Source organism: Halichoerus grypus, chromosome 3, assembly GCF_964656455.1.
Source record: "Halichoerus grypus chromosome 3, mHalGry1.hap1.1, whole genome shotgun sequence".
NCBI lineage: Eukaryota > Metazoa > Chordata > Mammalia > Carnivora > Phocidae > Halichoerus > Halichoerus grypus.
The window spans coordinates 81,526,772-81,554,008 of NC_135714.1; the positions used below are offsets into that span (position 1 = coordinate 81,526,772).

The following is a 27,237-nucleotide window of genomic DNA, read 5'->3' on the forward strand; positions in this document are numbered from 1 at the left end:
GGTAACATTTTTAGTCTAAGTCTACTTTATCTAATATTAATATAGCCACTCTTGCTTTCTTTTGATTAACGTTTTCATGATACATCTTTTTCCATCTCTTTACCTTCAGCCTGTCTATATTGTTATAAATGAAGTGAGTTTCTTATAGATAACACACAGCCATGTTTTTTTAATTCACTCTGCCAATCTGTCTTTTAATTGGCATATTTAGATCATTTACATTTAATGTAGTTACTGATAAGTCAGGGTTTATGTCTGCCATTTTATTTTTTGTTTTCTGTTTTTTCCTGACTTCCTGTGAGTTACTTAAACATATTTTTTAGAATTCCATTTTGGTTTATCTAGTGTTTTCTGGTGTATTTGTACAACTTTTTAGTGGTTGCTCTAGGTATTTTATTATACATACACAACTTATCACAGGCTACAGCTGTCATCATTTTACTAGTCAAGTGTACTGTGAAACCCTTACTTTTTTACTTTCTTTTATCCTTCATTTATAACATAATTGTCTTATATATTTTCTTGGCATACATTTAGAACCATATCAGACAATGTTAAAATTTTTGCTTCAAATGTCAAACAACTTAGAAATTCAAGAGGAGAAGCAAAGTATATTGCATTTACCCATATTTTTGCTTACCATGTTCTTTCTTCCTTTTTCATATTTCAAGATTTCTTCTTTTATTGTTTTATTTTGGTTAGAAAACTTTCTTTAGCTATTCTTTTAGGGTATGTGTGCAAATAACAAATTCTCTTTTTTCCTTCATCTGAAAATGTCTGGATTTCCCCTTCATTCCCAAAGGATGTTTTTGCTGGGTATACAATTCTGGGCAAAAGTTCTTTTCTTTCAAAAGGTATTTGAAAAATGGGCCACTGTCTCCTGGCCTGCATGGTCTCTAATGTGAAATTCACTGTCATTTGAATTGTTTTTCCCCAGTAGGTAAGGTGTCATTTCTGTTTTGCTTCTTTCAAAATTTTCTTTTTGTCTTTAGTTTTCAGAAGTTTGACTATGATGTGTCTTGGTGTGGATTTTTTGGGGTTTATCTATTTGGGGTTCATTCAACTTCTTGAATTATGTAAGCTCATTTCTTTTACCAAGTATAGGAAGTATTCAATCTTTATTTACTTATTTATTTTTGCATACTTTTTCAGCTATGCTCTCTTCTTCCTCTCCTTCTAAGACCTTAATGATATAAACATTAAATCTTGTCATAGTCCCACTTGTCCCTGGAGCTGTTCAGATTAGATGTCTATTTTTCTATTTTCCAGCACACTGATTCTTTCATCTGTCATTTTCCTGTTTATTCCATTCATTGCTAGATTTTATTTTGGTTTTTGTATTTTTAAGTTGTAAAATTTCCATTTGATTCTTTATACCTTTTATTTGCTCAGATTTTCTATTTCATTACTGAGACTCTTCTTTTTCTTTTTTTTAAAGATTTTATTTATTTATTTGTCAGAGAGAGAGAGAGAAAGAGCATAAGCAGGGGAAGCGGCAGGCAGAGGGAGAAGCAAACTCCCCACTGAGCAGGGAGCCCGATGTGGGACTTGATCCCAGGACCCTGGGATCATGACCTGAGCCGAAGGCAGCTGCCTAACTGACTGAGCCACCCAGGTGTCCCCTGAGACTCTTATTTTTCAAAATTTACTTAAAGCATACTTGTAATTGCTCATTGAAGCATTTTTATGATGGATGCTTTAAAATCTTTGTTAGACACTTCTAACTTCTCTGTCATCTCCATGTAGACATCTATGACTTTTTATATTTAGTTTGAGGTTTTCCTCGTTCTCAGTATGCAAGTGATTTTCTACTGAAATGTGGTCATTTGAGCTATTATCTTATGAGACTCTGGACCTATCTAAAACTCCTGTTTTTAATTGTCCTCCTCTGACATTATTCTGGTACAGGAAGAGGAAATACCACCTTGTTACTTCCAGATGGGAATAAAAGTTCAGGTTTCCCCCTTGGCCTCTGATGACATCTGAAAGGAGGAGCTCCTCGTTACTGCTGAGCAGGGATGAGATTCCTAGTCTCCCATCAAGTCTCCAATGACATCTCTGTGGCTGGAAAGAGTAGGTAGGGGTGCTGCATTACTGCCCCCCAGGAAGCTTCACTGACACCACAAGGATATGGCTTTGTTTACCTCTAAATGGTGGTAAAAGTCCTAATTCTCCACTAGGCTACTTATGACACTTCCCCAGTGGGGAGAGAAAGGGACACCTTGTTACTGTCAAGCAGAAGTACCCACTCCCTACTTGATCATCTCTGTTACAGCCCCAGTAAAGAGGGTAGGCATGTCAAAGCATGTTATTGCAGCCCATAGAGGGTGACAGGCTATGTTCTTTATTCAGCCTTTGCTGATGTGGGGGTGGGTAGGATGGGACCACAGTTTTTTCTTTGATATTTGGCTATATTGGATGGTTATTGCTTAAAAATTTTCTTACTATGTTGCCCCCTTCCTGGGTGTTTAGCTAGAGCAAGTAGGCTTTTCTTGGGGATTGTTTATCAGTGCTTATTGGTATTTCTGGGTTGTCTGCTTCTCCAGCACCTAGTCTAAGACTTAAAAAGCAAAATGAAAACCCAAGCAACTTACTGCCATGTAGTTCTTTGGGTCCCAAGGTCCCTAGCTCATCTACCTTCTTCTTTCCACCTTTCAAAGTTTTTTTTTTTTAATGTTTGTTTTGTTTTATACATAATATTCAATTATATTTTATGCAAGGAATAGGGAAAAGTACATCTATTCCATCTTCCTGAAAGTGGAAGTCCTCATTGATTCTTAAATCACTTGCCTCATTCTCATACCCAAATTTCTGCCATTTTCTCTTTTCTCTAATCATACTCATGTCCAGAAAACTCTTAATTCTCACCAATTATATGAAGGCTTCTCTAATTACTCTGATTATAATGTACTTTATCTTTCTGACTTTTCTTCCAACATCTTTATTCAATGTTTTGGTATTTAATTATATTCAGTCTTCTGGGAGATCTTGGGTAAATCAGTTAATCTCTCTGAGCCTCAATTTTCTTACTGGGTAAAGGCGGATGACACTAGTCCCCTGACTACTTCATAAGATTTTTAATAAGCATTAAATGAAAAAATAGGAATGAAAAACTATAAAATGCTTGTCAAATGTTACGTATTACTATTATTCCAAATATTCTGTGTGATACTTTCTTCTCCTTAATGAATTACAAATTCTTTGAGTAAGAGGATATCTCATATGCTCTTGTTGTATTTCTCTACAAAAACTAGCCCAGATGTTAAGAATATTGAACTACCAGACCTAACACAGGTAATAGCATCTGATCCATTATTATTTATCAAGTAAACACATAACAATCTAAACCACACCCCTTATTACTCTCATGTGTATGTCAATAGGCACACGTACTCTTCAAAGGGTCTCTGAAATACTTTGAAGTATTTGTCTTTGAAGATAAAGGAGACCAGGTATATTTTGAAGACATCCATGTCAGATGGAAGGAAAGGGATCCATTTCATTCAAATATTTTTTAAAAGCATGTTCATATATACTGTGCAAGTCACTCTCTAGATGTAAATAAAATATTCCCTGCTTTGAGAAACTTGAGTTACAACCTTAACTTTAAAGAACAAGCAGCCACATGAACTTAAGAGTTCATTTAGTCTATCCTCCTTGATAGCAAACTCTTAATTTTTAAATCTTTACAAAACACATAAATGAAAGGACACCTGGCTGGCTCAGCAATTTTTTTGTTTTCATATGACTCTTGATTGTGAGTTCAAGCTCCACTTTGGGCACTGAGCTTATTTAAAGAACAAAACAAAACAAACACACACACAAATGAAAATATCTCTTCTATCTAATTTAATTCCTTAAACCAATTACCCCTCTTTTTCTATTCTTGGGGGAAATAAAAAGCAAATGGTTTCCATCTTCTGTAAAAAGTGTTTTGGTAGTTACAGAGCAATCAATCTATACTTAATTTTCATACAAAAGAAAAGAACTATAGTATTTGCTTAAAATAAACAGCTTGGTATCCCAAAAACAGATGTTAGGATCAACTAGTTAAAAATAAAATGATTCAAAAGATAAAGAAAAGACCCTGTGTGCTGAATAAATGAAACCTGCCATTTCTGAATGATGACACTAACTGTAATATTTTCTAATTAACTACCTTTGCTCACCGAGCATCTGTGGATTACAATCTAGTTTCTATGTAGTTTCCACTCAATGAAAAATGGGCTCATCAACCAACTCCCTATTCTGATCCTCTTTGGGATTAATAAATTGGCATTCTGATTTACAGATAACCTCCTGTGTATTGAATAATGTGAGCCTCTTCTCTAGAGATGAACCACCTCCCAGCATGTTGATAAATATTAAGTTTCTAGTGTGCAAAGTAGAGCATTACACTCTGAAATGTACCACATCAAAGTGTAATCACCTTTGTAAAGCCCCGTCTGAATGTCTAGCTGGGCTGACATTTATGCTGCTCCCCTCTTCAAAATACATAGGATGTAAAAATATTGGGAAGTCCATTACTGTTATTCCAAGACTAATAATGCTAAATGACTTCAATACAGAAGTCAGAGAAAGCAGTTTAACATTTTTAACATTAATGGAGAATTAATACCAAAATCACTTAGCAAATCACAAATACGCAAAAACTCACTGCCGAAATGTTTTTCACTATTTAAAAACACCAACAATTTTAAATTAAATGATTTTAATTCATAATGTAAAAAAATTTTTTTTAACTTTTGGGGGAATGTGCTAAAATTAGTGTTTTTGAGTAAAGAAACATTTTTTGTACTTTCACCATGCCGCTTTTAACTTAAGGAAACAAACAGAGAAGGCTCTCACTGTCACAGTGACATTTTACTTTCACCAGCACCACTTTGGCAGTTGCTTTTATTGAAACATATTAATAATTGCCTGAATATATTTTAGTTGGCAACTTCCTTCAAGATATAAAACTGTTTTGAAAACAATTTAAACAGTATTTTGTGAAAGACCAATGAAATCATCTACCTTTTAGGAGCATTTTATTTTTTTTAGAGAAAAAGAGTGCGTGAGGTGTGGGGAGGGGCAGAGGAAGAGGGAGGGAGAGAGAATCTTAAGCACGTTTCACACCCAGTGCAGAGCCAGATGCGGGGCTACATCTCAGGACCCTGAATCATGAGCTGAGCTGAAGTCAAAAGTCAGATGCCTAACTGACTGAGCCACCCGGGCGCCCCAGGAGCATTTTAAAAATTAGTATTTCCTTCCTGTTATTCCAAGACCCCAACATTTCACTGCAAACATCGTATGTTGGCTCTATAAGTGCCAAATTCAAAAGAAGGAACAATCACAAATATAAGCATTTTCCTACGAATTAGAAATTAACTATTATGAATAAATTGTATGTAATAAGATACAAAATTATAAAAAATCAACTCTCTGACATGTATTTACTAAATTGGCAAAAACAAAACAAAACAAAACAAAAAAAACCCCGCCCAATCCTGAAATAATATTAAGAAAGAAAATGAAGAAAAATGAATATAGGCAAAAGGAAAAAAACGAATTTTTTTTTTTTTTTTAAAGTAAGCTCTATACCCAATGTGGGGCTCGAACTCATGACCCTGAGATCAAGAGCTGCATGCTCCACTGACTAAGCCAGCCAGGTGCCCAAAGAAACTAATTCTTAAAAAGAAAGTCATATTAGTTAGAACCACATATAAGAAAATGCAAAAGTTGGCCAGTTAACAGAAATATAAGAACACAAGCAGAAAATTCCAAGCAATTTCCCAATTCTAGACAGTCTCTATTACCCTAAAAACTTGCAAAAGCTATATTTTGTTTTAGTTTAGGAGCTCGTGTATAATCACCACACTACTAGTGTGTGGTAAACTAGAAAGCATGCATGATTATCTAGAAAAGCTACTTAGGACTTTGCCAAAACTGGCATTTTGCTTTTGTGAAGCCACAGTGCATTTGTTTGGCTCTTGGCATAATTAATAGTAAAGTTTTAAAGGATTTTGAGGACCTTACTTATGCTGGCTTCTAAATGTACCAGTCTAAAGGCAGAATTTAATATCCTAAAACACTGTAAAGTGGATTCTAAAAAGAGCTTAGTACAATTGCTTTAAAAGGTTTACTTTACTTTTAAAAGCATCTGTTGCTCCAGGTGCATGGTTTTTGTCTGGATGAAACTTCAAAGCAAGCTTTCTATAAGCTTTTTTCAAATCTTCATCACCAGCATCTTTGGTAACTCCAAGTACTTCATAGTAATTTTTACATTTGTTTATGCTGTGAACAAAAGAGTGTGTTATAATGTAAATTTCAAGGAAGAACTTCATGTAATATCTCTCATTTTTTATTTATTAGAATAGTAGAAAGAACTGTCTGTGGATTGTTTTCTCAGTGTCAAATGATAGCTTATCCCATTAAAGGTTATTGCTTCATTCTCTTTTTTGACCACAGACCATTTTTTAACCTCTTTCCAGTCTAAGGAGAGTTGACCATGAGAATGTCCTTGGTGCTTTTTATCACAACTAGAGAAGTAAAGCAAAGCCCATAATAATCATGGATGAAGGACAGAGCACACACTGAAACTAAAATGAGGACAAGAACAATTTTACAGTACTCTTAAGTGCACAAAGAAATTCCAGAACTCTTCACAAGTATGTTGTAGTATGTCGTAGCTAAAGATTAATTAATATGCATTGCATTCCAAGATTTTTGTTGTCACATAACGTAGACCTACCAAATATCAAAGCAACAGTTTAGTGAATGTAAAACAATTACAAGTACCTTAAATGCCAAGGCAAGTTAACTCAGCTCCGCTATACTAACGAGAACTTGTCTGTCAGTCTAAGAAAAAGAAAATCTCATAATAATATATATCACAGGACTCAAAAATGCTTGTTATACCCAATTTTCATTATGATTAGCATGCTCTTAAAGATTACTTACATAGCTAATTAAAGATGTTAATGGATTTAAGCCCAGAGTCTTTGAAGTATATTAAGAAAAAAAAAATACTCTGAATGGAGCAGAGAACATTAATACTTCTAAATGCTAATATTCTCCTAAAACCTAATACTTTTCCTTCACTAAAATACAGTAACATTTTAAACATTTTCTGTAGAGTACTTTATGACCTTAGATGTGTTCCATGGGTGAGTGGCTTAAGGTAGTAACAGGAGAAAAGATCTAAGGCATAATTGTTCACCGGCAGCTGAAGAATTGCAGTGACTCAAAGTTCTCAAAGGAAAGAGACAAGATTGATCTTATTTTACTACTGAAACTATAAGCCATGATAGTGCTTGGTACAGGATAGGTTCTCAGTAAATATTTCTGGAATAAATGAGCCTTAGCTCTCTTTTTATAATGAAAACGTTCAACATTTGTTAAATGAACAAAGTTAAAAAAAAAAAAAAAGGTTTAAGATTATAGAATTTTTTTTATAATCACATATCAACAAAAATCTGTTATGCAGTCTTCTTTATGGTAATAATAATTAAAATTGGGGGGCTCCTGGGTGGCTCAGTCATTGGGCGTCTGCCTTTGGCTCAGGTAATGATCCCAGGGTCCCGGGATCGAGCCCTGCATCAGGCTCCCTGCTCCATGGGAAGCCTGCTTCTCCCTCTCCCACTCCCCCTGCTTGTGGTCCGTCTCTCACTATCTCTCTCTCTCTCTCTGTCAAGTAAATAAATAAAATCTTAAAAAAATAATAATAATTAAAATTGGATTTTTCTACTTTAGATACTTAATAAATATTAACTGTCAACAGTCAATTAATCATAAATGTGATACTTCCTTTATTTAATCAACAATATTTATGGAGCATCAATTATGTCACAGACCGTGCTCTGGGTACTTGAGATATATTAGTGAATAAAATAGAATGATTCCTGCCTTTGTAGAGACCCATTCTCCCAGATATGTTTAGAAACTATGTGATAAAGGGAAAGGGGACATTTATAGAACACCTACTGTGTGTCAGGCAAGGTCCACAATCACATATCCATGTTCCAATATCCATAAAGCTCTGAAAAATGGAAGTTATTCTATAATTTGACTGCAAAAACCTGACTTGAACTCTTTTAGAGGCAAAATTTGACCTGAATGGGTGTGAAGCTGCTAGAGTTTTCATTTATCCCATTTAAGTGTGAATATTTCTGCATGTTGCTGCAGAAATGTTACTATTAAGTAATGGGCTGCTCTCCAGATGTTAAGTGTTATTATGTTATGTATAATATATGTTCCTTATTACCTTTCTAAAATACGAACAATTCTGAATTCCAAACTACATCTGGTCTACAAAGATTTCACAACAGAGAGTTGCAGAATCTTATTATGTTGGTTATTTTATACAAATTGTCTCATTTACTCCTCATCTAACCAATGAGAAAATTGAGGCTGGAAATGGTTAGGTCCTATAACCAAGTAATAGATGGGAACTGAAATTTATTTCTTCAACAAAAATTTACAGATCATCTACTTTCTGCTAGACACTGTTTCAGATGGTAATGGTGAATAAAACAGTCAAAAAAAAAAAAAAAAACCCTGTTCACACTAAATTTACAATTGGGAGAGGGATGAGCAATGAACAAATTATACAAGTAAAATAAAAAGTACATCATACGGTGATAAATATGTAGAGAAAACTAAAAGTGACAAAGGAGACAAGAGAATGGCCAGGGAGGCCAGCTTTCTAAATAGGATGATTAGGAAAGGTCTCACAAGTAAGGATTCAAACCTCAGTCTGTCTGACTTGAAATTCCTGTTATCTCAGAATCAGAACAAGGAAAAGGAGTCCTTCAGACACCAGAGTAACCCAGCTCTTCCTTTCTGTTTGCTTTTCCAGTGTTTAAACAGACTCTTCTCTTGTAGGTATTTTCAAATGTTGGTTTTGGTGCCCCAGACATGCTTTCTCTGCCTCCTTTCTTGCTTAGTTAGTTTCTACAATTTCTTCAGACCTCAACTTAGCTTTTCCTTTTCTCAAGAAATCAAATTCCTCAAGACTAGGTTTGGTGTTCCTCTTATATCCCCCACAAAGCCCCCTGGACGTCAGCCCTCTCCCAGCAATTACCAAAGTGTACTGCAGCTACCTGGTCTGACTACTCTTCTAGACTACAAGCCTCTTGAAGGCAAGGATTATGTCTTGTTCACCATATCTGCTGAATGGATGGATGATGAATGGACAGAGGGATGACTAGGTCCAGTGTAAGGGCAGAAATGGTTAGGATCTAAAAGTCAAAGGTGGTAAGTGCTATAATAAAAATGTAGTTGGCACCAAAAGTCAGTTTGGAATAGAGGAGAATAGACTGTAGGACAAGGACTAGAGCTATGAATATGATAGATAGTACCTGAATGCAGAAAACAAAAGGAAGTGATAAACAAAACACTAAACAATCCTAAAGTCATTATTACTTGGTTTGTATGCATAAGATGATTAATTATATACCAGATTAACCCTCCAAAATTGTTTTGTTAAGATTTCCTGAGCATAAAAGGCTAGGCAATAGAAAAAGGCAGCCCAAGAGAAGACTGTTGGATAGTGTAGGGAAATTAGAGGTTGGAATTCACAATCCTCTAGAGATGGGTCATAAAGCTAAGAATTGTCACAAAGACGGGGAAGCCAGCAGAGAGGTATAAAGTTGACATCACCAATGCACCAGCTGAAGACCACTATATATTTCAAGTAATGCTCCAAATATACTCATTTACCTAATTTTTCACACCTGAATCAAAAATTACCATTCATATATTTATTTTAATTCATATTTTTATTCATCATTCCTTCACCAATTAAATGCATTTGTCATAGTTTCTACAGTTCACTCCTTACTGAAAGATTCAAACCTTCTTCTCCATCTTCACCAAAGAATTATTTTAAAAGAGATAAAAAAGAAAATAAATTAAAAAGAGGTAACCTATTACCTACCCCGGAAGGAAATATCATACAACCAGTCCAGAAAGACTGACTTCAAGCTCAACAATGGAGAAGTACATCAGTTCAGCCCCTATGTCTTCCTTTACGTGAACGAAAGCATAGCGGACAGGGCAGGAAGGTCCTCTTTCAATTCTTCTTTGCATGTTTTTTTTTTTTTTTTTAAAGATTTTATTTATTTATTTGTCAGAGAGAGAGAAAGAGAACACAAACAGGGAGAGGGGCAGAGGCAGAGGGAGAAACAGACTCCCTGCCAAGCAAGGAGCCCGATGAAGCACTCGATCCCAGAACCCTGGGATCATGACATTGGCCGAAAGCAGACGCTTAACCAGCTAAGCCACCCAGGCGTCCCATCTTTTTTGCATGTTATAGCCGATCATTTAAATAGACTCCAGATTTAATTGGTGTTTAGGGAAATATTTATTCCTTAGACAAAGGATTATTTATTTTATAAGTTTAGCAAAATGATTTCATTTCAAGAACAGCTTAAATCAAATCCTAATCAAATCCCCATAATTCAAATGACTTATACTTGTACAGAAGTGTTCCTAACTGATAAATAGAATGATGACCCAGTTAATGCTTTTACAATGATCTTGTAAGTTTTTAAAATAAAAGATGGGCTCTTTTTTCAATGAGAAATTAAAAACTTCAAATTAGATCCAGGACACTTCTCAATAATTTTTCAATATATTTCAATTCAAAAACAGTGTTTAGTTACACAGAATATTAGCTTTACAAAGTTATACACATTTTCTTCAGTCTTATTGTAAGCTAGCTCTTACTTATGCAATGGATGCAGTATTATTGCATGGCTTCTCCCATTGAGCCAAATTGTCACTGAGCAACTTGTTTGCATAACCCTGCTAACATAAGATAACATGGCTTTCTTCAGAAAAAATCCCCTGTGTATAGGTAAAACAAAAAACAAAAACATACAGCATCTAAGTGTTTGCTGGTGATCTGTTACCTCACTAAAGCAACACTTACGAAGTTTAATATAATGAGTAAATGTTACAAATTTCAGCTAAGCAACTCATAAAAGTTATCAACTTAAGTACTCTGAATAACTTAGGGATTCTATTAAAGAACATTCCAATCACATTTAGTCCTCAGAGGAAAAAAACTGCATTTAATAAAAAAGGGATAAGAAAATTATTGACCAGAGAAACAATTTCTAATACAGCTGTACTACTAAGCTAATACTTATACCCAATAAGAATTCATGGTCTGAAATTTGGCTGGGTCCTCAACGCTAACCAGCAATCCTTCCATTCCCTTTGCCTTTCCGCTCTGTAAATTTTCCATACTTTTACAACTCTCCTCAAGTTTCCAATCTCATCTCTTTTCTTCTAACTCTCAGAGGATAACCTCCTCTCCAATTTCCCAGCGAATATAGAAGCCAACAGACAGAAACTCCCTCAATCTCCTGTTTCCACCTTTCCAAATCTGGCCATACACAAAGTGTATCTGTACCCACCACCATCTTTCATTCTTCCATTCTCAAGATATCCTGCCTAAATACTCCAAGAGATAGTAAAACAAAGCACTGCTCTTCCTTCCTTATTTCTACCATACCTTGAGCTACTCCTCTTTTCCTTTTAAGGTGAGGATAGAGCAAACGAAGAAAAAAAGATTTTTAAAAAATAGCACCAGATTTAGGGCATACCTATTCTCCAAAACTTTCAACTCTATTCTTTGGTGATATTTCAAAATATATAAGTAGTTCTATAGTCTTTTTTTTAATCACAAAATGCTTCTAAACAGAAATCACATATAATACAATTAACTTTATTTAGGTCTTTCATTAAGGACATACTCTCCCAATAGAAAGTCAATTCTACAAGAAAATACAATTTGTTTTCAAATAGATGTGGTTTCCTGGAACACATTTCAGCACACCATTTAATTAAAGCTTTTTCTTGAAGAAATTCAAAAGGAAGTCTCTCATTTATTCATTCACCTATCTCACATAGTCAACCAACTCTCAATCACACAATACTAGTTATAAAAGTAGTTAGCAAAATTACTTATATCCCAAAAGTGCTTCACTACCATTCATGCTAATCAAATACCCTTTAGCATGGCTTCACCATGATTAGGGAGTCTTTTTTCTTTTCTTTTTTTCTACCAAACACCAACATCTGTGGCCACACTCAGATAAAATGTTACAATCAAGCTTTAGCATCTAAATATGTAGGGAAAAAAGAAAAATGTAAATACATTGATATTTTATTTAAAATGACTTCAATTCTAGGGGGCGCCTGGGTGGCTCAGTCATTAAGCGTCTGCCTTCGGCTCAGGTCATGATCCCGGGGTTCTGGGATCGAGCCCCGCATCAGGCTCCCTGCTCAGCAGGAAGCCTGCTTCTCCCTCTCCCACTCCCCCTGCTTGTGTTCCTGCTCTCTCTGTGTCTCTCTCTGTCAAATAAATAAATAAAATCTTTAAAAAAATTAAAAAATAAAATGACTTCAATTCTAAATTATGGTAAGAAAAAAAAGAATGAACTAAAAAGCAATGGAGAAAAAAGGATGAGGAAAAAAAGGAAATAAGATCAGAAGAAAAGCAGATAAGAAAACGTTAAGAGAAAGACAATCTAGTTTTATCTGCTCTTCACTTGAGCTAGTTCACTGTACTATAATTCATTCTCCATGTGAATTATCCAATTAATCACTGTTTAGAGTCTTTCAACCTTGCTAGAGAGCAACATCAGTACAGTATCAATAAAGCTTCCCTAAGCTGTAGCAGAAAACAAAACAGCATTTTCTGTAGTGTTTCATACTCAAAGGTTCATTTTATTTCCAGAAAAGCTTTTCCTAATCATAAAATCAGTTACATCAGATCCCCAAAACCTAGTTCACAATTTTCCAACTCTACCTAATTCTTTTACTTTAAGTAGAAGTATAACATGAGGTAAAACTAAAAACACAGAGGCAGAATAATTAGAGTACGAAAAATATTAAAAGAAGAGGACATTATTATATGTTTGCATATGTATATATAAAGATGGCCTTAAAGAAATAGAAAAAAATTGTGCTACATTAATACAAATGAATTTGAAAATGCTGCTGCTATTGCCCTCAATTTTCCTCTCATATGAAATTCTCCTACTTTCCTGTATACAAAGACAAAACAATTCTTTCTCCTCTTTTATCCTCTTTTAATACAGTTATCTAAATATTATACTGTGTCAAAAAATTGAAATAATATTCCCCAAGAAAAAATATCTGGAACCAACTTTTGCCTTATAGTTACTTTAAAAGATGGAACCTTCCATAGAGTTGGTACTTTACAGACTGATCTGATAAATAACATAAAGCATAAGACACCCAGAGTTCAATTCTTCTGTTTGTTCTTCCACCAAATTATAGTTCACACATTTTTTTAGGCGTTATAACATTAAAAAATTATGTTAGTATCAATTCTAGTTGAGATATAAGTCATATTTATCCCTACCTGAGAACCCCATCTACTTGGTCTTTGGTGTAGCCCTTTCCACTTTCACCGCTACCAGATGTGCTGTCCTTTGTACAATTAGGCTTGTTTTGATCACCACAACCTGATGGTTTTCGGCAATGAGGGCTATTTCCAGCGGTGCTTCCATTTTTCATAATTATTTCCAACAGTGCTGTAGAAAGATACAGAAAGCATACTATGCCATGTTACATCATGTATATACACACGATCTTGAGAAGAAAGTTATAAAGCTGAAAAATTAAGAATCATGTATTCCAAAAGTATTCACCATATGGCTTTTTAAAATAAAATATATTCCCTTATATACCTGTTTAAGATCACATCACTTAGAATATTAAGAAATTAAACCTAATAACTCAAAAGTACTATCATTTAATTCCTTATGACACACCTTCATTTGTCATATCATGGTGAAACTACAGAATACCAAAGAAAAAGAGAGAGTCATTAAAGAAGCCAATGAGATTATCTACAAAGAAAAAGAAATTAGACTTTCTATTTATTTCTCAACAACAACAATGGCAGCTAAAAGGCATGGAAATAATACCTTCAAAATGCTCAGAAAGAATAACTGTCAACTTGAATTCTGCACTTATTTTCTAGAAAATGCTCAAGATTAAAAACATTTCAAAGAAACAAAAATGGATAAAATTTACCACTAAGATTTTACTAAAGGATACTGTAATATATAGGTTTTGGGCAGAAGGAAAATGCTTCCAGATAGGTGAAAATGTAAAAAGGAATGGCGAGCAAATACTGTGGTAAATGTATGAGTAAATCTAAACATTGAGTCTATAAAACAATAATATAGTTATGTCTAGGATTTGCTTTAAAATACTGGAGGAGCATAAAAGAACGGGTAGAGAAAATATATATAAAGTAAGATTGGCCATATATATTCATAAAGGTTAAAGATGAGAGGGCAATAGGAATTAATTATACTATAGTTTCTTTTGTGTATGCTTGAAACTTTCCATAAGTAAAACTAAACATAAGGGGGGACTGGGTGGCTCAGTCAGTTAAGCATCTGCCTTCAGCTCAGGTCATGATCTCAGGGTCCCTGCTCAGCGGGGAGTCTGCTTCTCCCTCTCCCTCTATCTCTCTCCCTCCACTTGCACATGCTTGCTCTCTCTCGCTCGCTCTCAAATAAATAAAATCTTTTAATACATGTTTAAGAAAAACTAAACATAGAAAAAAGAACTAAAAGGAAGAAACAGAAATTCGCCATGGTGGTAGAAAATTTTAACACGTTTCAATTTAACACAATGCAATGTCATTTATTAACTAACATTGGGTAGATGAAAAAATCACCAGGATACAAATGATATAAATGTCTAATTTATCAAGCTTGATCTAAGAGATACAACATTATGCCCAACAACTGGTGAATATTCATCCTTTCAGGCACACAAGGAATAAAAACACTGACTACATTATAGCTAGAACATAATGTTATTCTCTTTGAATTTCTAAGAAGTAGTCATATATTCTACAATCAAATGAGCACAATGCATTTAAGTAAGAAATCAATTTAAAAATTTAAGTAGAAAGATCACAAATGGGTTAGGAAAAAAAATTGAGACAACTCGTATATCAAAGAAATAATCATAATAGAAATGAAAAAATAGAATTGAAGAAAAATGAACGTACTACATATCAGAACATGTGGGTCAACAAATGGTGCTGGGACAAGTGAATATCCACGTGCAAAAAAATGAATTTGAACCCCTTTGTTACACCATATACAAAAATTAGCTTAAAACAGATCATACAACTAAATGTGTGTGTGAATATAGAAGTAAAGAAAAATTTCTTCCTAGAAGAAAAGATAGGAATACATCTTTGTGACCATGAGTCAGGCAAAACATTTTTAGATAAAAGTACAGGTGACAAAGAAAAATAGAGAAACTAGACTTCATCAAAATTAAAAACTTTGTCCCTTCAAAGAATATTATCAATAAAGTAAGAAGGCAATCCACAGAAAGGGAGAACATATTTAGGAAACCATACATCTGAAAAAGACATATACCCAAGAGAAATAAAAACACACATCTACACAAAAACTGGTTCACAAATGTTCATAATAGCATTGTTCATAATTGAAAAACATTGGAAACAATCCAAATGTTCATCAGTTGATGAATGGATAAAATGTGATATGTCCATACAATGGAAAAATGAAGTACTACGTAAACAATCAACAAAACTAAAAGGCAAAAAACTAAAACTATGGAATGGGAGAAGATAATTGCAAATGACATATCTGATAAAGGGTTAGTATCCAAAATCTATAAAGAACTTAACAAACTCAACACCCAAAAGACAGATAATCCAGTTAAGAAATGGGCAGAAGACATGAACAGGCATTTATCCAAAGAAGTCTTCTAAAGAAGACATTTTTTCCAAAGAAGATATACAAATGGCTAACAGACATATGAAAAGATGCTCAACATCACTCATCATCAGGGAAATACAAATCAAAACTATGATGGTTACACCTGTCAGAAGGCTAAAATTAACAACACAAGAAACAACAGGTGTCGGTGAGGATTCAGAGAAAGGGGAACCCTCTTGCACTCTTGATAGGAATGCAAACTGGTGCAGCCATTCTGGAAAACAGTACAGAACTTCCTCAGAAAGTTAAAAATAGAACTACTCTACTATCCAGCAATTGCACTATTAGGTGTTTACCCAAAGGATACAAAAATACAGATTCAAAGGGGTACATGCACCCCGATGTTTACAGCAGCATTATTAACAATAGCCAAAGTATGGGAAGAGCCCAAATGTCCATTGACTGATGAAGGATAAAGAAGATGTGGTCTGTCTGTCCATCTGTCTATCTATCTATCTATCTATCTATCTATCTATCTATCTATCTATAATGGAATATTACTCAGCCATCAAAAAGAATGAAATCTTGCCATTTGCAACAACATGGTGCAACATGGAGCTAGAGTGTATTATGCTCAGTGAAAGAAGTCAGTCAGAGAAAGACAAATACCATATGATTTCACTTATATGTAGAATTTAAGAAACAAAACAGGAGAACATATGGGAGGGGGAGGAAAAAAAAGAGAGAGGGAAACAAACCACAAGAGACTCTTAATGATAGAGAACAAACTGAGGGTTGATGGAGGCAGGTGGGTGGGGGATGGGCTAGATGGGTAATGGGTATTAAGGAGGCCACTTGTTATGATGAGCACTGGGTGTTATATGTAAGTGATGAACCACTGAATTCCATTCTTAAAACCAATATTGCACTGTATATTAACTAACTAGAATTTAAACAAAGGTTTGGGGAAAAGGGCCACCCAGTTTGCACCACCTGGGTGGCTCAGTCAGTTAAGCATCTGCCTTCAGCTCATGTCATGATTCCAAGGTCCTGGGATTGAGCCTCACATTGGGCTCCCCGCTCAGCGGGGAGTCTGCTTCTCCCTCTGCCCCTCCCCCTACTTGTGTGCACACAGGCGCGCGCTCTCTCTCTCTGAAATAAATAAATAAAATCTTTTTTTAAAAATTTGGGGAAAAAATGAAGCTGATATATGCTACAACATAGATGAATTTGAAAACATGCTTAGTTAAAAAAATCAGAAATATTGTATGATTCTATTTATATGAAATGTATAAAATAGGCAAATGTACACAGAATAAGGTATATTAGTCACTGCCAAGGGCTAGTGGGGAGGAAAGGGTGGAATTGGGGACAAATGAGGATTAACTGCTAATGAGTATAGGGTTTCTTTCTGAGGTGAAGAAAATGTTGTAAACTTGTTTGCTGCAATGGTTGCACAACTATGAATGTACTAAAACCCACTGAATGGTATACTTTAAAAGAATCAATTATACATATGCGAATTATATCTCAGTAAGGCTGTTGTATATATTTTTTAAAGATCCTAGCAGTGTTGGCAAATTTGCAAACATATAGTTGTTTATTATTTATATCATATATGCACTTATATAAGTATATATATGTATCTATGTATATAAGTATATAAGTGTGTGTGTATATATATACACACACACTTCTTTCTACCATATCTTTTCCCTAGTTAATGCATTCAAGAGGTCACCAAAGACATAAGAAATTGTTTTTATAATATCTAGTTGTAGATGATGCAGAAAGGCTCTTAGACAGCAACCTATTAGTTATTAACAAGGTAAGTATGATATATGTTATATAGTTAATTTTCAAATATAGTTTAGTTTGTATTTAATGCAATCATAATGTTAACCTTTAGAGCAGAAGCCAGCATGGTCTAGAGGTTAGTGGTTCACAAAAATTCTCAAAAATTTTGTAAGAATTCTGGGAAGAAGGATGTGACAACAGCTAAAATTTTAAATCTCTGCCAATTCCCTTATAAAATCTGAGCAATTAGATAGCAAAATCAAAACCTCATGCACAAAATCCCAAAGTACCAGAAGGTGGGGATGAACCACCAATAAAGCTACAAGATCTATGTGGGTTTTACCATCTGTGTGGGAAGAAGTAGAGCACAGTAACAGGGCATTTGCCAGTCCACAGAACAAAAGAACTCCAAAATAACCAACAGGGACTTTCTATATTACAACACAGCAGGCAAAACTGAGAAAAATATGTAAAAAAAGAATGAGTTCTGCTCCTATTGTAGCATGTGAGTGAGAGGGTCCACAATAAACTCTTAAGGGCATAGAAACTCCAGGCACTAAAATGCTCAAAACTAATCAGTCAAAACTCCCAACCAGAACAAAAGCCACACCAAGAACCTGCTGAGAACAGGACCCAAACTGAAGAGGACAGGGGCAGTAGAAGAAATAAGAAACTCCAGATGAAGTGAGGAAGGAGAAAAGAGAGAGAACTTATAAAGCAAGGTGATATATTTTCAAACATTACCCAAAAACTGGAGAAGGATCTCTGTGTATTTAGAAAGGCTAATTAACTTCACATAAAAATGAGTATAAAAAATTAGTAAAAGAAAATGGTAGAACTGATATCTGATACAAAGTTATTGTGAGAAAAAAAGTGAATAGGAATAAAATAAATCTCTGAAGACAATGAAAACATACCACAAAGACTTGCCAACAAAACAGGTAAATGCTATAAACCACTACTTCAAAACAAGCTGAAAAGACTTTAAAAAGTTATACACAATACAAAAGTACACCATAAATTAGAATTAGAACAACCCCTAGAATTATTCATTCAGAGCTTAGATGATAAAACTCAGGAAACAATAAGAAATAAAAGAAAAAAAACAATTCAAAAAAGAAGACTAAACTAGAAGAAATAAGGAATTAATAAACTACAGATAACTTTGTGTAAGCAAAAGAGAATATTAAAAAGAGGAAAAAATTTTAAATTAAAAAATGAAAAAGACAAAAAATTAGAAAAAAATGGCAAATACTGAAAATAGTTAAAGAACATCCAACATACATATAATAGGAGTCCCAAAAAGGAAAAATAAAGCAAGGGACTAAAACCAATAAAACAATAATTGGGGAAAACTTCTCTGATAAAAACATCTAAAGTCATATAATGAAAGGGCAAATCACATAACTAAGAATATTGACCCAAAATAACCAACCCCAAAATATATTCTAGTAAAATTAACCAAGCATCTAGGCAAAAAGATAAAACAACTTATAAATGAAAGAAAATTAGATTGTCATCAAACTTTGCTTATCAGTAGTATTTGCAGAAAACAATGGAATAACATATTTAGATATCCAAAGAAAGAAAATTTCAGTCAAGTATTTTGTATGCACCAACTAACTTCAAGCACTAAGTCCCCAGATGAACGGTTTTCAACATTCCAGAACTTAGGAGCATAGTTCCCACAAGCCCTTCCTAGAAATCTACTAGAGAACAAGCTTCAGGAATACAAAATAATTATAAATACATTGATATAAGGACTGATGGTGAGAACTAAATGTATAGTGACCTACAGAGATAAGACTAAATAACGATTACAAGAAAGTGCATATATATAGTATATAATAATAATATGCTCCGACACTGTAGACAGATTCAAATATTTTTAAAATGGTGGGCTTCTTCTGGCTTGTCTTTTACTTGAAAAAAACAAATTATTGGTCTTCTCTTCCCTTTCCTTTTCTACCTTTTGGCAGCTGACACTTGAATGAAGGAAGCTTATTGGAACCAAGAGGGTAGCTATAGCCAAAAACAGACCTGAGAATGGCATTACAAATATGGAAACAGAGGCTAGAATGAACTCTGTTGGACTGAAAGGGAGGTTTGTGGATGTTGCACAGATATGAAAATTAATAAAGATTAAATTACTATAAATGTGCATATGTCCATATACAAACACATATAACACACAGATATACACACACATACATATACACACATACATTCACACATACCTATATTTCTTAGCTCTGTCGACTGAGAGGACCCAAAGGCAATGACAACCCTGTAGCAAGAAGCCTATCTAGTGTGTATATCTGACTTTCCGAGTACCATTGTCCACTGAAAAGAGGAAGAGCTCCTTGGAGAAATAGCTGATTCCCAGGACAATAAAATAAAAAGTGAACCCGAAAATTGTTTTGTGCCAGAAAGTAAGAAAGCTCAAAGAGTGATGGAGACATGTCAAAAAATTAAAGTCAAAAAGACGCAGGAGTCAGTTTGAAGGGACTCCTGACTAAATCTGAGGCAATCTGAGCATCAAAATTAAAAATGATAGCAATGGGGGTGCGTGGGTGGCTCAGGTGGTTGAGTGTCTGACTCTTGGTTTTGGCTCAGGTCACGATCTCATGGGTCATGAGATTGAGCCCACATCATCCCCATGCTCAGTGGGGAGTCTACTTGAGATTCTCTCCCTCTCCCTCTCCCCTCACTCACCCACATGCTCACTCTCTCTCAAATAAATAAATCTTTTAAAAACATGATAGTAGAAGAACCATGACAGACGATGGACTCTGAAAAACAAACTGAGGGTTCTAGAGGGGAGGGGGGTGGGAGGATGGGTTAGCCTGGTGATGGGTATTGAGGAGGGCACGTTCTGCATGGAGCACTGGGAGTTATGCACAAACAATGAATCATGGAACACTATATCTAAAACTAATGATGTAATGTATGGGGATTAACATAACAATAAAAAATAAAAAAAAAAATAAAAAAATAAATAAAAACATGATAGTAATGGATTAAATAGGAATCCATGAATCCAAACTAATAAATAAAGTTGAATGCCAACTAATAAATTGTAGAAGGAATGACAGAATTAGAAAACCACCATTGACAACCATTAGAAATTTATTCAGGAAAGAATCATCGATGGACGCTTAAAGGAGTTGGGGAAGTTTGTTGGGGAACAGGACATTTACACAGTTTTAAGTATTTTCCCACAAAATATTTATTAATTACAAAGGGGAAACAAAGTAATTTAGAATGGAGAACCTGACAATCAGCAACTCAAACAAGTGATGAAAATTAGCATCAATCAATAAAGACCAGATCACTCCTGATATGTTATATTAAGAAAACAACATCACTTCTATGTATTCCTGCCAAAAATTCACATGAGGAAATGTCAAACCCAAATTGAGGGAAATTCTATAAAATAACTGGCCTGTACTCATCAAAAATGCCAAGGTCAAGAGAGAAAAAAGAAAAGATAATCTGGAGAATAAAACATGTCAAATAAATGCAACATGTGTCTTTTTTGTTATCAAAGACATAATTGGGAAGATGGGTAGAATCTGAAAGAGGCACATGCATTAATTTCATTAATTTAATGGTTGTACTGTGGTTATATAAGAGTGTCCCTGTCTTAGAAAATATACACTGAATTATTGAGGGGTAATGGGACATCATGTCTATAACTTACTCTTAACTGGTTCAGGAAAAAATATAGTAAGAACAAATTGTGCATGTATGCATGGGACGGGGGAGACAGCAGGGTAGGACAGAGGAAGGGCATGATAAAGCAAATGTAGTAAAATTTTATGAAATTGGAAGCCTGAGTGAAATACACAAGGGAAGTCTATACTATTCTTGTGACTTTTCTAGAAATTTTAAATTATTTCAGAATGTTAAAAAAACTTGAAATGGGGAGGGAAAATGGGAGAGTATAAGCTAAAAATTTTAACTTTTCAATAACTGTATTAGAGGAGTAGTATTGGTAATACTACTCTGAAACTATTATGTAAGTATATGATGTGGCAGAAAGCAAAAAAATAATTATGACATATTCTATCATTTACCATGGCCTTGAGAACCAGCATTACTACTGTGGGAGGAAGGAAATAGAAATATAAGCTAGAAAAAAAAAAGAAATATAAACTAGAGAAATTTAACACCCCAAAGTGCTTAATTTGAATGAAAAGTAAAAGTATATACTCAAGCTGTTTTAGCTTCAGAAAAAAAAAGTTCTTTCCTAGTCTGTACACTGAAAAAGCCCAGAAATAATGAACAATCCAGTAGCTACAGCATCCTTAGTGCCAGATTGTAATGTTGAAACACCATTTTCCACTAAAAGAAACTTATTGGAGATATTTACAGATCTCTCACAGAAAATGTACAAGAGGAACCTGAAACATTCTGTTACACCAAACAGCAAGCCAACTATTAAAGACTATTGGGAATCTGTCTGTACTCAGGAAGTAAATGTGAAGGGGCTCCCTACTGGCCAAAGACCTAAAAAATAATACAGTTGACCCTGAACAACCCAGCAGTTAGGGGCACCAATCCATATGCAGTTAAAAATACCCATGTAACTTTTGGCTCGCTAAAAGCCTAACTACTAATAGCCTACTACTGACTGGAAGGAAGCCTTACCAATGACATAAATACTTGATTAACACATATGTTGTATGTTATATGTATTATATACTGTATTCTTACAATAAAATAAGCTAGAGAAAAAAAAAGTTACTAAGAAAATTATAAGGAAGAGAAAATACATTTATAGTACTGTATTGTAATTAGCAAAAAAAAAAAAAAAATCTGATTAGTGGATCCACACAGTTCAAACCCATGTTATTCAAGGGTCAACTATACTAATTAGCTGCTTTTGGGGAAAAAAAGGGAACCAACTCCTTTTCTTGAAAACTGATAAAAGCAATCAAGCACTTGTCTTTCCTGTATGAACTGTACCACTATGTAACCCCAAGACAGGAAAGGGGAAATACCTCTTTATAGAAGTAGTTCAGCTAATAAATGAAGAATTTTTTAAAACTTGTGGAGCCAGATATGAAAATGATTTTATGTGTTTAGCATTTATAGGTGGACACCAAGTCCCTATGCATGCTAGTCAGAAGTTATCTGTACATTCCCTTTCATTCTTAGCATAAAATTATCTTCCAGTGTTTTTCTGGACATCATCCAGGTTAATAGCTAGATGCTGAATATTGCTGAAGCAGGATCATACTGTTGTTTTATATTTTCAACATCTTTATGATACTGAAAATTCTTCTACAATTTCATGCATAGGGGCTCTGCTTAACAATGGCTACGTGTGTACATGCACTCATACCAAACACTCTTTGCCTCCAAAGAGTGAAAATTTGGACAAGTTCCATTACCTCTGGGTCTCAATATCCAGTTTTGTCATCTTAAAAATGGACTCAGCAAAGCTTTCTGTATTAATTTCTGGAACCAATGCCTGAGAAGGTAATATGATTCAGTTCAAATAGTGCCAGAATTTAGAACACATTGGATTTTTCTGTCTTAGCTATCACATGAGATCTCATTAGCAATAATGTGCAGTATTACAAACATTAGTTGGGCAAATATAGTACTTACAAACCAAATACAGTACTTATAAACTTATAAAACAGACTACATTTACTTTTGGTTTTCAAAATTATACAGTATCATTTTATGCCTTCACTTTCCACACATATTGCTTTACTTTCAGGGTTTTGACAGACTCTGCATTTAAGAATACTCCGTATTTAGGACTGGTAAAAAAGTAAATACAGTATTAAAAATGTTTATGTGAATCATCCAAGATCTGAGAACCAAGATCTGTTTTTATTTCATAAGTTTCTACTGCACACCTGTTATATAGAATGTCCACTATTAGCTAAATCTAAAATAAGGATAAATAATTTGAAAAACAAATGGATGTTTTCCTCCTCTTCACAAACCAGAAACAGCTTTTATTTGTGTGATTATAAAAGTAATGTTTCTCAGCTCATTAAAAAAGACATAACAAAGTAAAAATCACTTATAAATCCCACACAAGAAAATCACTCAACCATTTTGGTATATTTGACTCTAGTTACTCTAGTTAGCTGTCGAGTTTTTTATGTATGCTTAAACAAAATTAGAATAATCTAAATATTTGATAGCTTACCTTTATTTAGTTCATAAGATATCATGTATTTCATTTTTTATCAATAAATATCAGTCCACATCATTTATTTATTTATGTATTTATTTATTTATTTACATCTTATTCAGGACTACTGCAGTAGGGGAGTAATCAGGCTTAACTCCGAATTCAGCAAAGACAGCTGGGGATTTATGGCCAATGAGCAGGGTGAGGGGATAAGCAGATAGAAAATTATTGAGGCACATTATCATTTTTAATAGATGCATAGTATCTGAATGCAATGTAATTTATTTAATCGATTCCCACTGATGAACATTTACACTCTTTCCAAATTTTGCTAGTGACAATTTTTATATATACATTTTGCATACTTATCTGATTATTGAAAAGCTTCATTTGTGAGTAGCATGTTAAGCTATAAGATTTTCATTTAATTATTTAGCAAATCATCCTTATTGAAGGGAATAAAGTTATATAAACAGGTATCATTCCAGAAAATACAGGCTTATACATGCCAAAGCAAATACTGTCAGGTACCAGGGGAGTAAAAAGGATAATAAGATTAAAATGGTTCCTGATGGCAAAAGACTTTTTAATCTAGGAGAGGGACGGCTATATACACAGACAGCATAGCACGAGGAATGAATGCAGCAAAATAGGGAGAACCACATGTTAACTAAGCATGGAATGAGTAGTTGAATCTAAATGGAGAGCAATCCTAACTTAAAGCAATTATTTTCTGCTCAAACAAGTAACTAAAAATGACAGAAAAGAGACAAATATTATACTGTTGACGCCAAGGCAGTATCCAAATACTTTTGGCTTAGTAATAATACACGACATTCTTACAGCACTTAATAAAATATCTTTATAATAATCCCGTGAAAATTACAGATGAGATAACTAAGTTTCAAGAAAGGAAAGGAGAATCACAGGAACTGAGCCATTATTATGTCCAGCAGATACATCATATTTCATTCCTGTAGAATGTAAGCTCTAAGAGGACAAGGACTTATTACTCACTCCGTAGCCACAAGGAAGTGTGGATTCAGCAAATGTGTGTTGAATAAATGTATCCCCATTTTAGAGATGAGAAAATTGAGGGCCCAAAAAATAGTTACATATGCAAGGTCACACAACTATAAAATTAAGGTTCAAAACTAAATTCAGTATTCCTTCTTTAACTATAAAACACTTTGGCTATTAGCTGAAATTTGGAGATCATTTTATAACCCTTAATTCAATGTTATGGAATATTTGTTCTGAACGTATAATTTGTACTCGTCACTAAAATTTAATTAAGTCAGAAATAGAAAGAAAATGGAATTGCCTTAAAAGGAACAGGTTGGCTAATACTCCAGATGTGTAATGACAGTTTGAAAAGCTTTATTTTACTATTTTAAGTGAGGCAAAAGAGGGACAGAACTTTGAATTTTTTATTAGATTTAAATTTTAAAATAATGTATAAAAAAAGGAAAATTCTATACATATATCTTTCACATGAGGGGAAAAAACAGAGTACTATTTTAATTGTTATTGTGCAGATAGATGCTGCAAATTACACATGAGTTATCCATTCATTAAAGCACACAGGATGGCCTTTTTTGAAGTTGTAGGCCACAATTTAGTTCAAGTTACTAAGAAATTCTTGAAAACAATCAAAATGCTTTTCTTCGAAAAAAACCAATCTATACTAATTGCCCCCCAATTAGTATGAAACACTGAAGTTAATACTAAGTAAATAGCAATGTAAAACATTAAAACAGTGAGATTGTATCCCTCTGTGAAAGTCCAAAACATATCAATAATTCAATAAATATACAGTTTAACTAAAAAGTAATTTACTTTTCTGCCTGCTGACATTATTTTTCCAGAATATGTAGTAGCTAGTCATACATATCAATCCTTTTGAACATAAACCAAACTCATAAAATGAAAATATTTGAATATTTGTAAAATTCAATTCACTTAGAAGTCCACTGAAATAAATGATCCATAAAATAATATCCTCAACTAAAAACATAGAAAGCAACAATGTCCTAGATCCATTTGAAGATCAAGCTTTTCCTCAAGGAAAACTCTTGCCAACTTTTTTAAGTGTTTTATCAATCAAACTGCTCACCTGGCAAAAATAAAATGTAAAGAGGATAAAAATTCTGGAGTTTAGTTAGAATTTACTCTCACATTTTCCCATTCACTGTATAAGAATAATGAAAATCAATATGCAATGTTTTCTTTTGCCTATGTTAGTATGAAAACACATCCAGAGGAACCTTCAGTCAAAACCCTGAGGCATAAGAATTTATTAGTAATCTAGAATAGGAGAAATTCAGGGATAAAATTTTAAAATTTCATTTTAACCACTAGCTTCACTTTCTTTCTACACCAATTATTTTCTCAGGACTTACACAAATGTTCTAGACCTTTTCCTCCCCTCCCTCCTACCATTAAACATCTTCTGAGAACATTCTATGTAAAACACACTCTGCTAAGTATTTGAGCATAACTTTATTTCAGCAAAGCTCACCTCAACCCTGGGATGAAATCTTAATTTCACAACTAAAGAACACTTAGAGATGCTAAGTAACTTGTGCCTGGTTACAAAACTGTCAGAGGTAAAGTATGCATCTGAACTAAGATTTTCTGACCACACCACAACTGTAAACTATCACTTTCCTTGGTAATCACAGACTGCCTTTACAAGACATTGTACTATTAATTTTCACTGTTATCTTTCTTAATGTTTTCTATGTTCATGTCTTTAAGAGCAACAACTGTGTTGTGCTTTTATATCTTACAGTATCCTTTAGCAGACTGATTCAAATTGCTTATATGATAGGGGTGCCTGGCTGGTTCAGTCCGTAGAGCACGTGACTCTTGATCTCAGGGTTGTGAGTTCAAGCTATGTTGGGCATAGAGCTTAGTTAAGAAAAAAAACACTGAAAGAATAAAGTTTCTCAATGAAGCATTAAACAAACAACAAAAACAACAAATTGTTTATATAAGAATGACAAGCTACAAGTTTAAAGCTTCTCAGAGCTTCACACTTGTTAAATAGAAATGATACCAAAAAATTGAGTGCTTACTGTTAAATGCATTCCATATATTAATTCCTTTAATCCTCACAAGAGCCCCATGAAATTGGTACATTATTGTCCCATTTTGCAGATGAAAGAGCAAAGGCTAGAGAGGTTTATGCTACTTGCCCAAGATTAAGATTACAGCCAGTAGGTGGAGAAGATAGGCTTCAAAAGCCAAGGCATTCTGTCTTGAGTGGTTACTTGCTTAATGTTAAAACTGTCCCTCTAGTACTAGATAATGGTTAAAATGAAATCATGTATTCATACAGTATGCAAATTTTAATTGTGGGCAATGATTTCTTGAATATGACACCAAAAGCACAGGCTTAAAAGCAAAAACAGACAAATGAGACTACATGAAGCTTAACAACTTCTCTACATCAAAGGACACAACCAGCAGAATGAAAGACTTCTTACAGAATGGGCGAAAAAATGTGTAAATCATATGATAAGGGGTTTATATCTAAAA

The 27,237-nt window shown here is 34.1% G+C and overlaps 1 protein-coding gene across 2 annotated transcripts in view; it reads right to left on the reverse strand.

Moving 5' to 3' along the window:
- The window catches only part of DNAJB14 (DnaJ heat shock protein family (Hsp40) member B14), a 49,942-nt gene that overhangs the window by 19,868 nt on the left and 2,837 nt on the right, over positions 1–27,237 (reverse strand). For both annotated transcript variants that reach the window (XM_078068997.1, XM_036102679.2), the window contains exons 2-3: positions 13,382–13,553; positions 6,131–6,276 (exon numbers count right to left, since the gene is read on the reverse strand). In XM_078068997.1, coding sequence (XP_077925123.1) covers positions 6,131–6,276; positions 13,382–13,553 — 318 coding nt within the window. The remainder of the gene's footprint in view (positions 1–6,130; positions 6,277–13,381; positions 13,554–27,237) is intronic.